Source organism: Arvicanthis niloticus, chromosome 5 (genome assembly GCF_011762505.2).
Source record: "Arvicanthis niloticus isolate mArvNil1 chromosome 5, mArvNil1.pat.X, whole genome shotgun sequence".
NCBI classification, from domain to species: Eukaryota; Metazoa; Chordata; class Mammalia; order Rodentia; family Muridae; genus Arvicanthis; species Arvicanthis niloticus.
The window spans coordinates 15,743,536-15,757,204 of record NC_047662.1 but is presented as its reverse complement, the minus strand read 5'-3'; the positions used below and the strand labels follow the sequence as shown (position 1 = coordinate 15,757,204).

Here is a 13,669-nt window from a genome sequence, read left to right as displayed (position 1 = left end):
AAAGTCTTTTGAGTATCTAGTTTAGCGTGACTGATAGTGATCCATGAAGACCAGGCATCCGCTTGCAAAAGTACCAAAAGGCACTCCCTGGGAGCCACCAATGCTTGTGGTAACCCAAACTCATCAGATGAACTGGTACTTTAAGGAAAAACACTAACCCGCTTTCCTTTTCCATGACTTCATTCAAAGGTTTCTCAGTGAAATGTTTAGTAAACAGCTTTAAACAATTAATCTAAGCAGACTGATTCCTGGCTCTGCTGGCTAAGCTTTCCTAGCAGGGAGGACAAGGGCAAACTCAATTTTAGTGAACAAGATACTGGGCAACTTCCCCCTCTACTGACTGAGCTGTAGATAACCAGGATCCCAATCCCACCATTCCACAAAGCCACAAGTCACCAACAGCCACAGACAGGCTCAGTGCAGCGTTGTCTTGAGTCAGCTTGCTGCCCATCCTGCTCCTAAATTCTGCTGCTTGCCTCCACCTCTCACCTTGGTAGGATTTCACCATGGCACACCAACCTAGGCCCCACTTTTCTTTTACCCCCACCTCCTACCAATTTATTCTCAAGTACTTGAGTGATTTTTCTGATATCTGAGACTCTACCATGTCCCTCTTAAGGGACAACACTTAATGAATTTCTCTAACACTAAGGCGAGCTGTTACACAATCCAGCAGTTCCATCCTAGGCACACACCCAAGAGAAATGAAAACCTGTCTGAATAAACCTTGTAGGCTTAGATTTAAAACAAACAAATAAAGAAATAAACAACAACAAAGCCCTACTTTTAATACGAGTTCTTACACACTTTGAATCCCCTTCTAGTCCACCATCCAAAGGTAGGGGAGAAAGGATAGTAAATAGGACAGGGGGATATGGACCTACTTAGAATTACTGCTTTGGGGCGGTTCCAATCCATTTGTCAGGTACTGTCAAACAAAAATCAGCAGCGGTTGGCTGGATGATCCAGCAGAAACAGCCAGGCCTCCACTGAATCGGCAGGAATCAGACGGAGTGACCAGAGCCAACAGGGACAATGGCAAGAGAAGTTCTCTCTCAACAAAGTAAAGATCAGCGAAGACTCCAGACCAACGAAGCACTGTCGGATGCTGTCTATTTATGCTTTCTCCAAATATTACGTGTCGTCCCTCAGGCCTGACCTTAGCAAAACACCACTTGAGTCTTTATCAGCAAAACAACCAGTGTATCTGCAACACCAGACACATCTAGAAACGTCCACTTCACCTTGTCAAGTTATAGCAACAGTCCAAAGTAATAGTAGGAATCTGGGGGGACAGCTCTGTGAGAAAAGAGCACTTGCTACTCAAGTCTGGTGGTGACCCAAGTTCCAACTCCTGACACCCAGGTAAAAAACTAGACATGGTATCAAACTAGCAGTCCCTTGGCAAGAGGAGATACAGAGACAGGAGAATCGCTTAGAAGCTGACAGGCCAGAAGTCTGGCTTCCACAGTGAAGTCACAAAAGCAAGAGAGACCCTGCCTCAGAACCAGGAGGAAGGAGAACCAGCTCCAGAAAGCCATTGGCCTCTGCCCTCTACATGCATGGTGCGCTGCCAGCATTCTCTCTTGACACAGAATAAACTACTTAAGTGAATGGATGAGCTGTCCCACCACATTATCTGTGAAGAGCTTTTGGGGCTGCTTGGCAGGAATCTTGTTAGTATTCCGTCTAAACTCCACCTCCCCAGTTACCTGGCAACCGCCAGGTAGCCTGATCCACTATAAAAGGGGCTGCTTGCCCCCTCCTCCCTCTCTTGCTCTCTTGCTGTCTTACTCTCTTACCCCGCTCTTACACCCTCTCTCTCTCTGTCCCCTCCCCCCTTCCTCTCTCTCCACGTGGTCATGGCCGGCCTCTACTTCTCTTCTCTCCCCACCTTTGCCCTTTCCCCTGAATAAACCTCCTCCCCCTTGGAACCGCATGGTCTGGAGTGGTCTGTTCTGAGCTGCGGTCGGACTTCTTCTTAAAACAACAACAAATCTGACATAGGACAAGGAAGTAAGTTCAGGCAGGAATCTAGTTTTAGGCTAAAACAGAGAAGTAAGTTCAGGCAGGAATCCAAGTCTTAGGCTAGAACAAGAAGTAGGCCTCAGGCATGAACGTGACTGTGTGCTAGGACAGGGAAGTAGGCTCAGGTATTTTTGTTATCCCATCCCTATGAGCCCTTAGAAACAGCAATCATGAGAGTGATCACAGAACTTTGTCTATTGCCTTGTTTGTTCCTTATCTGTATCTACTGTATCGTTGTTTCCTCAACCTAGAACTGACCTAAATACTTGGATGTAATTAAAAGGGTTAAAAAGAAAAGTGGGAATAAACAAACCTGCCTTCAGCCTCAGAACTGGCTGGGATCATGCTGCAATTTTGTCTAATCGTCTCTTTTCTTTTAATCCTCACTCTTGTGCTGGAGAACCTGTTGACTGACTGAGCAGGCTTGGTCACATATCATTTAATAACAAAAAATGACATGCTGGCACACACAACAACATAGATGATCTGTGAATCCATTAAGCTGGCTTGGAGAATTGGCTCAGTGATTGAAGTGGGTGATGCTCTCACACAGGATCCAATCAGCACCCACATCAAGCTGCTCACCATTGTAAGGCCCCCCAGAAAGGGAGGACCTCATCCAAGCCTCAGGAATTCTCGGCCACCCAGTAACTCACAAGACACCGAACTTGATACAATCAGCAAGAGGTATATTTCGATCAACATGTTGAGGTCAAGACCTGTAGCCCACGCAGGGGCAACGGGGTCTGACCCCTGGGCTTTGGAGACAGAATTTAAAGCCAAAAACCACAACTCAGGGGGGAAACCACAACCCAGGGGGAGTAAGGGAGGGTTATTGGAGAGTACCTGTGGAAAGTCCCAGCCCATTATTCAGTTTGTGACAGGGTCCAAGGAACAGTCATGGGGAACATTTTGTATGGGCTATTTTCTAAGAGCCTATTCGTAATCAGCCATCTATCTTGTGGTCAGCCAAGTTCCTGAAACACAGAGCTCACGACCAAGCTGACCTGCACTCTTGGTTCTGCTTAAGCTGCTAGGAGTTTTTGAAAATTTTTAACCCTTTCACCATCACCTGTAACTCCAGCTCCAGCAACCTTAGGCCTTCGTGGGCACTTGCATATTGATCCTCTCTCTCCTCCCTCTCTTTCTCCATCTCCCACCCATTAAAAGAGAAGAAAACACTGAATTCATGAAATAACTCAGATACCAAAGACCAAGTGTTGTGTCCTGTTTCGTTTTAAAGAGTCTTACACTGGGGCTGGAGAGATGGCTCAGTGGCTGAGAACACTGATTGTTGCTGGGCGGTGGTGGTACACACCTCTAATCCCTGCACTTAGGAGGCAGAGGCAGGCGGATCTCTGAGTTTGAGGCCAGCCTGGTCTACAGAGTGAGTTCCAGGCCAGCCAGGGCTACACAGAGAAACCCTGTCTCGAAAAACAAAAACAAAAACAAAAACAAACAAACAAAAAACACTGATTGCTCTTCCAGAGGTCCTGAGTTCAATTCCAGCAACCACATGGTGGCTCACAACCATCTGTGATGGGATCAGATGCCCTCTTCTGGTGTGTCTGAAGACAGCTACAGTGTACTCACATATATAAATACAGTCTTACACTGTGGCTCAGGCTGGCCTTCAAGTCCAAGTAATCCTCTAACTTGTGCTACTTGAGTGTTGAGATAACAGGCACAAGCCACACCCTGTGCCACACATCGCATATTTTCATCATGCACAATGTCCAGAATAGCATAGATTAGTAGCCGCTGGGGCTGGGCTTGGGCTTCAAATGGGAGGAGCTGTGTCCTGAAATGAGCCTGAGGCTGACTGTACAATTTTGTGAATACTTTAAATCAAATTAATAGTGTATGAACTACACCTCAACAAAGCAGGTTGGTTTGTTTGGGGGTTTTGTGTTTTGGCTGTACTGGAACTCATTCTGTAGACCAGACAGGCCTCGAACTCAGAGATACAACTGCCTCTTCCTCTCTAGTGCTGAGATTAAAAGTGTTGTGCCACCTACGTCCACCAACAAAAGCAGTTATTTAAAGATCTTTAAAGAGAGACTGCTCTCTGGAAGTTAGAGTGATAACAGGATCTATTTCTACATTTCAAGTTCACATGAAATCATCAAAACAAGAGAGTCTCTACAGACATGAGAAAATGCACACATGCATGCTCTCTCACGCCAGACAGATGGTTCAGAACTGCCCTGTTTTTGTAGTTTGACTCCTACCATCCATGTTGTATGTTCACAGCTGCCTGCAACTCCAGCCACTGAGATGTGCTGCCTCTGGCCCCCAGGGCACTGTGCTCATGCATACATACCCACACACAATGCTTTCATGACGTGCCACTACACGGGGCTTAAAAGAAATCAATCTTTTAAGCAGGGCATGGTGGTACAGCCCTTTAAACCCTGCACTCAGGTGGATCTTGTGAATTCAGGGCCAGCCTGGTCTACAGAGCCAATTCCAGAACAGCCAGGGCTGTTACACAGAGGAAGTGCTGTCTCAAAAAAAAAAAAAAAAAAAAGGAGGAAGAAAGAAATCTTTTTTTAAAAAAAAGAGCAAACAGAAACCCATCAATGGCCCCCCTTCTACCTCTTTTACCTCAGTTCTGAGGACCCCCACATGAGCTCTTTAAGGCACTCCCCACACCTCCTGCATTAAGAAACGGTAGCTTCAATAAGGGCTTAGGGGAGTGGACAAAAGGGTCGAATACACTATGGCCAGAGCTCTGTCCTCACGGCAGAAATGTGAGCAATGTCCTCCCAGCCTACAGCAGCTGGGGACAGCTACTTGTGAGCAATGTCCTCCCAGCCTACAGCAGCTGGGGACAGCTACTTGCTGAGTGAAGCTCCAGCTACTGCCACCCACTCCTGGGATAACCCACCCCATCTCACCAAGACAAGATTTCTCTGTGTAGTCTTGGCTGTCCTGGAACTATGTACACCAGGCTAGCCTCAAACTCTGAGACCATCCTGCCTCAGGCTCCTGAGGATTGAAGGCATACACCCCCAGCGCCTGGCTTACATCGTCTTTCCTCCAGGACACAGAGCGGGTTTCTGGGAACTGGAACACAGGGCTTCTCTCTCTCTCTCTCTCTCTCTCTCTCTCTCTCTCTCTCTCTCTTTTGGTTTTTTCGAGACAGGGTTTCTCTGTGTGGCCCTGGCTGTCCTGGACTCACTCTGTTGACCAGGCTGGCCTCGAACTCAGAAATCCACCTGCCTCTGCCTCCCAAGTGCTGGGATTAAAGGCGTGCGCCACCACTGCCTGGCCACAGGGCTTCTCTAAACGCACTTTCTGAAATTCTACATATTCTCAAGCGAGAGCTTGAATGTTGCCTTTTTCCCCAGACCCTCATTACACGCTTATCACAATGAGTAATATTAACATATTTGGGAAAGTATACTCTTTTATTTTTGAGACAGTCTCATTCTGTAGTCTGCCAGGTATGCAGCCTTAAAGGTATGTCTCTGCCTCCACATGCACTTGAACATGCACCAGCACTCACACACACAAAGTAAATAATCTCCCATGCTGCCCAGAGTGGTTAAGACTGGGCTGAGAGCACAAGCTCTGCAGAGACCAGGACAACCAGGCCTCCTCCAATCCTGGGCACTCTACCTTCCACACCCCTAACAGAGCTAAGTGGTTGTTGAGGCACGCCTTTAATCCCAACACCAGGGAAGCAAACCAGGCAATGTCTGTGGTGAGGCCAGCCTGGTCTACAAGGTGAGCTCCAGGACAGCCAGGGCTGCAGAGAAACCCTGTCTCAGAAACTAAAACCTAAACACCTGTGTGTCTTCTCACGATCTGTCATGGTCACGGGTGTGCACAGAATAAACTATGCAGCACATAAAAGGAAAACATACTGCACAGCCCTTGAACTGAGTGGAGAAAGAGAACCAGAGCAACCCATAAATCTGATAAAACTTAAAAATAAATCCATAAAATTAGCAAAAAACCATTAATGACGCATTCACATAAAACTAATGGAACATGCCATTCATAAAATGTAATATTCCTCACTCCTTTTTAATTTCCTGCAATAAGGCTCTGGCACCACCCTTAAAGCAACATCACCCTCTGCTTGTCTAAACACCAGCATGCTCTCTGCTCTCACCCGACCAAGCAGGAATTATGCCACTTGTTATTGTTGGTTTGTTTGAGATAAAGGCTTGCCATGTAGCCTCAGCCACCTTGACCATCACTGTGTAGACCAGATTGAACTTGAACTGGTGGCAATCCTCCTGCCTTTGCCTTTCAGGCTTTAATATTACTTTAATGCTAAGATCTCTTGACTATAATTCATATCTAACAAGAAAAAAAGTTGGTTAACAAAAAAAAAAGACCCACTGGGAAGTGGTAGCAGTACATGGCAGAGGCAGGCAGATCTCTGAGTTCAAGGCCAGCCTGGTCTACAGAGTGAGTGCCAGGACAGCCAGGACCATTATTACACAGAAACCCTGCCTCAAAAAAATCCGAAACAAAAAGACTAAAACAAAAAAAGCCCCCAAGAATTCAAAGACAATTGACCACGTATGTGAACTAGCAAAACCTGACACAAAATATAGTTGACTTTTTAATTTAAATGCTAATTGACTCGGCTAATAAACATAGGTCTCAGATATAGGCAGAGAATATAGGCTCCAAAATTTGCAGCAATACATGTCATATACTTGACCATTACCATGTCCTCCCTCAACCCAGGGGTTGGAAGGTATCTAGAGTGAACAGGACAGTCTGTTTCTGAAGAGACTGACATTCCACAGAGGATGGACAGTCAAGTTCAGAAGCAAACTGCAAATGTCAGACGGCAACCCCCACTCCTAGGGAAACCACCTGCAGCCTCACCCTAAGTATAAGCAGAACTGTCACACAGACAGTGTCGCATTCATGGAAGATAAGTATCAGCAGGACTGTCACACAGTGTCACATTTATGGATGAACATGACCAAAGAGAAGAGTAAAACTGTGAGGGGGGCTGCAGTCTGCCATGGAGAGCATGCTCTAGGGCCTGGGTTCAGTCCCGGGGAACACAATTGGGGGACAAAAGGAAAAAGTCAGGGTTGGAGAGGAGATGAGAAAGGACCTGGTCTGTCTGTCCCTTGGTAGCTCCTATTCTAAGTCAGGGAATCAGGTCAGATGATCTTATAAATTATCTATTCTTCAACACTAACTTGCAAGAACATAAATAGGTATTTTAAACTGGAATTAACAGAGGGAAAAGACTGTTTTTCTTGGGGGCTGGAGAGATGTCTCAGTGGTTAGGGTTGCTGGCTGTTCTTACAGAGAATCTGGGTTTGGTTCCCAGCACTCAAGCAGGTAGCTCACAACCACCTGAAACTCTGGCTCCAGGGGACCCAACACTACCTTATGACTTCTGTGGACATCCACACCCAGTGCTCCATACAGGCAGTCATACACACAAACACAAAAATCAGTCTTTTTTAAAAAAGATGGGTGAGGTGGGGGCTACAAAGTTAGCGCTGCATCAGTTGGTTTGCGCTTGTCAGTGCAGTGCCTAAGGTGGTCAGAAGAGGGCATCAGAGCCCTTGGAACAGAAGTTAAAAGGTGGTTGTGAGCTGTAACAGAGGTGCTGGGAACAACACAGGACCTCTGAAAGTGCAGAAAGTGCTAACTGCTGAGCCCATCTCTGCCCTGAAGTACCCAGCTGTTCAACACTTGTATTAAAGAGTCCTCTTGGGGCTGAGGGTCCAGCTCAGAGGTAGAATGCAAAGCCCTGGATTCCATCCCCAGCCCTGAGAAGGGCTCATAGTGGTACTGTCTGGTCACAGTAGCTTCTCTGCAGTCTGCAGAGCCAGAGCTAAACCATCATCAAACAGAACTGAACCGGCAGTAACTCTTTCCTCCCTGAGACTCCATCTCCATTCTGAAGTGCCAGGAAAGCAGACAGCAAGAAGGCTTGGAGAGCTGTTGGGAACCGCACTAGCCCCACGTTCGGGCGGCCAAAATATGTCGCGGCCCGAGCAAAATGTTGAGGCCCGGGCTGCCCCGAGTTTGGCGGCCACTGTACCCCGGTCCAAGCTGCCGCTCCGGTCCGCGGGTCGGGGTTCAGCAAGAGAGAGAGTGAGGATGGACTCGAAGAATGGAGACCAGACAGAGTGTGTTTCAGTCCTTTTTATTCTTCAGTCTCTCTTCTTAGTCCAAGTCCCAAGTCTTGAGTTCCTAGTCCCTAGTTCCTAGTCCCTAGTGCCTCCAAGTTCCAAGTTATTTTCCAAGTTCTCTTCCAAGTGCCTGCTACCTAATGCCTAACTCCTACTCCAAGTTGTACTCTCTGAAGTGTCTCTTTCTCTCTTCTGTGTCTCCCTAATGTCTAATTCTCTGCCATCTGCCTCTGCCTTTTATATGTCTCACTTCTAAGCCATGCCTTTTGGTCACACCTATAATCATGCCCTTAGGTCTTGTCTCTAAATCTGATCGCTAGGTCACTCTTAAGTCACACACCTTTAATCTCACATACCCAAGGTATCTAAACCAAGATTATCGGAGTGTGCTCAGCTATTGTAGGCTATTGTAATCCAAGTCTCATGTCAGGGTATATGGCTCAAGATGGCTGCAAAGCTGACAGCCGCTTTCTGCTAAAAGTCCGCCCCCAACAGAGAGCTCTGCCACACCGTTGCCTATGGGGATGGAAGACATGGGCTGCAGCAGAGCAGCGTTCTTCATCCTCTCGGGACCATCAAGCTCACCTGCTGAGTGGCCTCCTCTCCCTGTGCTCTGCTTTCTCTAGCCCCTGCCTGTGGGTCAAACCACTCAAAGCATGAACTCCGGAATTCCCTCAAACCTGAAACCCTTTCCTCAACTGTTATTGGATCATGTTCAAACCCAAGCACTAGAAATGACCAAAACCAGCCAGGAAGTGGTGATGCACACCTTTAATCTTAGCAGAAGCAAGTGGATCTTTAAGTTTGAGGCCAGCCAGTCTACAAAGTAAGTTCTAGGATAGCCCGGGAAAATCATGGTCTGTCCTCACTGTGGGCTGGTGTACTCTGGGATGTGAAATCAGTACTACCGTGGCACTTCCTCTGATGTTTACTTCCAAATTCTGATCACATTTTATCAGTCACTGAACCACAGAGATGGTTCACTGGGTAAATAGCTTGCTGCCAAGTCTGGTGACCTGAGTGGATCAAAGGACCCACACTGTGAAGAAGATAACTGATTCCTAGAAGTTGTCCCACTCACCTCCACATGCATACCATGGGATCTCTCTCTTTCTTTCTTTCTTTCTCTCTCTCTCCCCCCCCCCCTCTCTCTCTCTCTCTCTCTCTCTCTCTCTCTCTCTCTCTCTCTCGCTCTCCCACACACACACACACACACACACACACACTAAATATTTAAATTTTTAAAAATTACCACAAAGGAAAATTCCAACCTTGGTGCTATCCTTCTAAGAAATGAAGACAGGAGAGAGACAATCACCCTGACTTAGTACACAGAAAAAGCACTACACAGAAAACTGGGTTGGCTTAAGAAATGTCTCATGTTTCTTAAAAATACCCACTCATGTTTTACAGATGTCCAGAGGACCTAATAGTGCAAAGGAGGCTGAGGAAGGGTTGGTTAGGAGGATAAGACAGATCAAGAATTCAAGGCCAACCCCCACTACACTTCATGTTTGAGAACACTCTCAATTTTTTTTTAATTTAAAACTTAAAATACTACCCAAATCCAAACCATTGTAAAAGGTCTTTCACTGAAGGGCTCTGCTATCCTTCAGTCAATTCTGAGGCTCTCCAGCTGCCACTCCCACACTCGTGCCCTTCGACATGCTCCCATACCCGGTCTAGCCTGGCTTCATCATCCTGCCTTCGCCTGCCCACACCAACCTCACCACAGATGCTAACACTACCCCAGATGTCCACTGGCATAGCCATTACATCCCACTGTCTCCTGAATATGTACTGGCAGCCACAGTGCTAAGAATTTAACATATCTTCCTACTTAAGTTTCTGTAGAAGCAGCTGTTTGTTTTTGCGGTAGCCTGGCTCAGCCTCAAACTGAAGACTCACCTGCCTCAGCTCTTGTGCTAGGATCAAGAGCGTATCAGCATGCTGGACTCCTCTCGTTTTCTTATCTTTTTAGGTTAATCTGCATTTCAAGTTGAGGAAGAGACCTTAACCAAAGCAGTAGAATTAGTGTGGATGGGGAGGAAAGTGGGGCCTGAATCACAGCTCTGCAGACTCTGAGAGCGCTCTAACCTCCGTTACCACACTGCTTTGGGACTATGTTGGCATATAAATGTTAAATCCTCTTTCAAATTGCAAACCATTAAAAATAATATTTTGGATTAGAGAGAGAGCTAAGTGCCTAAGCTGTTCTCCCACAGGACCCAAGTTCAATTCTCAACTCCACAACTGTCTATAATTCCAGCTCTAGCCAGTCCAACACCATCCTCTGATCTCTTCTGGCAGCAGACATACATGCAGGCAGATCACCCATACACATTCAGCAATAGCAATATTTTTGGCCACTTCCAGAACAATCCATTTCTACTAGCAAGCCAGCCCACTGAACCATCTGACCCACTCTTAAGTTAACAACAGTTACAATTAAACCAGGAAACCAGGCTCAGGGATGTTAGCCAACTTGCCCCTCATGGCAGAACTGATCTTGGCTGAAGCTGGCAGTCAAAAAGTAATTGATCAATTCGTTATGTATTAATACATCCTGAATTATGTCTACCCTCACTCCTCTAGGGCTTAGAAAACACAGTGAAAACATCTACTTTCCCTGTGCTCATGACCTCATTCTTTCCTGATAATCTTTATCTAAGGATATAATCCTAAATTCTCTTAAATAATTTCCATGCAAGAAGTATAAAATATGAACCTATGTGTGGTGGCACACACCTTTACTCCCAGCACTTATGAGGCAGACAGGCAGATCTGTTAGTTCAAGGCCAGCCAGGGCTATACAGTGAGTACCAGTTTCAAAAGCAGGGAAAAGAAAATCTAACTTGCAACAATAAATGTTAGAATAGAAGAAAGAGTCTGGGGAACTCAGTGGATAAAGCCCTAGTCTTAAAAGCACGAAGACTTGAGCTCAATCCTCAGCACCCAAGCAAAAATGCCCTGGAGGGGGAGAAGGCCGATAAAAGCTCAATGGGTAGCCAGTTCAGGCAAATTGATGAGCTCCAGTTTCTCTGAGAGTCCACTGTAGTGGTGCATACCTTTAAATCCTGCGAGCCTGAGGCAGGAACAGAGGATGTCTGAGTTCAGGGCTAACTTGGTCAACACAGTTTTTGTTTGTTTGTTTGTTTGTTTGTTTTTGGTTTTTTGAGACAGGGTTTCTCTGTGTAGTCCTGGCTGTCCTGGAACTCACTCTGTAGACCAGGCTGGCCTCGAACTCAGAAATCCACCTGCCTCTGCCTCCCAAGTGCTGGGATTAAAGGCGTGAGCCACCACTGCCTGGCTCAACACAGTTTTTTTAATGGCCAGTGAGGTCTACATAGTGAGACAATGTCTACATCAATAAATAGGGCCAAGTGCTACTGAGACACTCCTCATCGATCTCCGGCCTACACACCGATAATAGCTGCAGACAGTCAAGAGAAGGATGGAGAGGATGAGGGTCAGCAGAGAGCCTGAGACCCCACGTAAGAAATCCTGGGAGAAATTCTCAACTCTGCCACATTATCGGCGACGAGACTTCAGGCAAGTTCCTTCCCCGAACTCCAACTCACGACGTGGAGGCACATTTCCCAGCTACTGGGCTGAGCGGCGCAGCTCCATCACTATGTGGGACACCCGCCGATCCTCCTTCCCCGACACCGTGACCTCATACAGTGGATCGTCACAGAACGCGTGTCGAAAGGACAACCTGGACTAACGAGGGGACCTGAGGTGGCCACGATCTCACTGTCTGGGGCCACTGACAGCAATTCCCACGCGGCCCGGCGGAGGCTATGAAACGCCCCTCTGACCTTCTTCCGAAGGCCGCTTTGTCCCAGCTGGGGAGCAGTGCGGGCTCCGGCGGGCTGATCGCCCAAGCCGGGGGACACGGGGCACGGAGCGGCAGAGTTCCCCGGCGCGTCCCGCACGCCTTTCCACTCCCAGAGCGCCGCTGCTCCCCCGGGCCTGCACCTCCACCCACCCCGGAGGCCGCCCTCGCCCTTCGTCCCCGCGTCTTCACCGCCCGGCTTGACAGTCACCTGTCAGCGCCCCGCAGCTCAGCGCGCACCGCCGGCCCGCAGCAGGCCGCGGCTTGACCCCTGCGGCTTTCCGTCAACGCGCGGGCCTCTCGGCTGCAGCCAGGGCCTACCAGAGAAAGATGCGCTCACCTAGCTTCACTACCGTGTCGGCCAAGCACCGGTCCCACTTTCTGCCCAGCTCGGACTCCGACATGTTCCCCACCGGCAGCTCCAGCTCTCCACCCGGCCGGCCCCCGCGCTCCGACTGATGGCAAGTCTCGCGAGAGCCGGCCGCCACCATACGCTTCCGGCTGGAGCCGGCGCGCCAAATATCGCGAGATGATGTACGGCTTCCGTGACTTCCGGTTTTTCTTCACTCGGTCGTCAAGGTGACAGGTTGCCTGGGAGCCCGGAGGTGACCCTGACCTTGGAGCTGCACGGAAGGGTAGGGAAGACTGACAGCTTCCAGAGTTTGAACACCCGGAGTTCAGGAGGCCTTTTCTTTCCTGGATTTTCATATTTGTATATAATGTATTTTGGCCATCCCAACCCCCATTCCACTGTTGCCCTGTCTCATCCCCCATTTTATACCCACTGAACCCTTCTTCCTCACAAGCTCCATGTATATAATATATAATAAAACATATAATATATGAATATTATACATTTTTAAAGGATCCACTGAAGATTTTGTTTTCTGTTTATTTGGTTGGTTTGGGTTGGTTTTGTTGTTGTTGTTGTTGTTGTTGTTGTTGTTTTGTTTGTTTTTTGTTTTTTCCCGCCCTGAGACAGGGTCTCTCTGTGTAGCCCTGGCTGTCCTGGAACTGGTTCTGTAGACCAGGCTGGCCTTGAATTAAAAGCTCCACCTGTCTCTGCCCCAAAGGGCTGGGATTAAAGGTGTGCATGGCCTGGACCCAGAGCTTAATTAGGTTTGAGTGAATGACTAGCATAAAAATGGATTTAAACCCCCCACCTCATTTTATACAGCATGTGTGTGCATGAGCATGCCCTCTAATGGCACATGTGGGAGTCAGGACAGCTAATGGGAGTGGGTGCTCCTCCACCCTTTGGGTGCCAGGGACTGAACTCAGATCCGCAGGCTTCGAGGAGGTGCTTTTACGAGCTCAATCACCTAAACAACCCAAAAGTAGTGTAACCAGTGTTTGCTACTTTGATTGGTTGGTTTCGGTTGTTTCCCTCCCCCGGCCCCCAGACAGGGTTTCTCTGTGTAGCCCTGGCTGTCCTGGAACTGGCTCTGTAGACCAGGCTGGCCATGAATTAAGAGATCTACCTGTCTCTGCCTCGGAGGGCTGAGATTAAAGGTGGTGGGTTCTTCTTCCATCCTTCTCCACCCTTTTTCTTCCACTCCTTCAACCCCTAACACTAGATAGGAGATAAGAAAGGGTAGAAAGGATGGTACCATCTCCTGCTGTCTCCTGCTGGTGAAGGTCATTGAGTTCCTCAGGGCAAGTTTGATCTTCTCCA

General features: G+C 47.9%; 1 protein-coding gene across 1 annotated transcript in view; it reads right to left on the bottom strand.

The window, feature by feature from the left end:
- Positions 1 to 12,492, bottom strand: part of Micos10 (mitochondrial contact site and cristae organizing system subunit 10) — a 28,969-nt gene extending 16,477 nt beyond the window's left edge. Inside the window, exon 1 of the mRNA XM_034503304.2 lies at positions 12,335 to 12,492. Within this exon, the coding sequence (XP_034359195.2) occupies positions 12,335 to 12,485 (151 nt within the window). The 5' untranslated portion in view covers positions 12,486 to 12,492. The remainder of the gene's footprint in view (positions 1 to 12,334) is intronic.
- Positions 12,493 to 13,669: the final 1,177 nt, after the last annotated feature.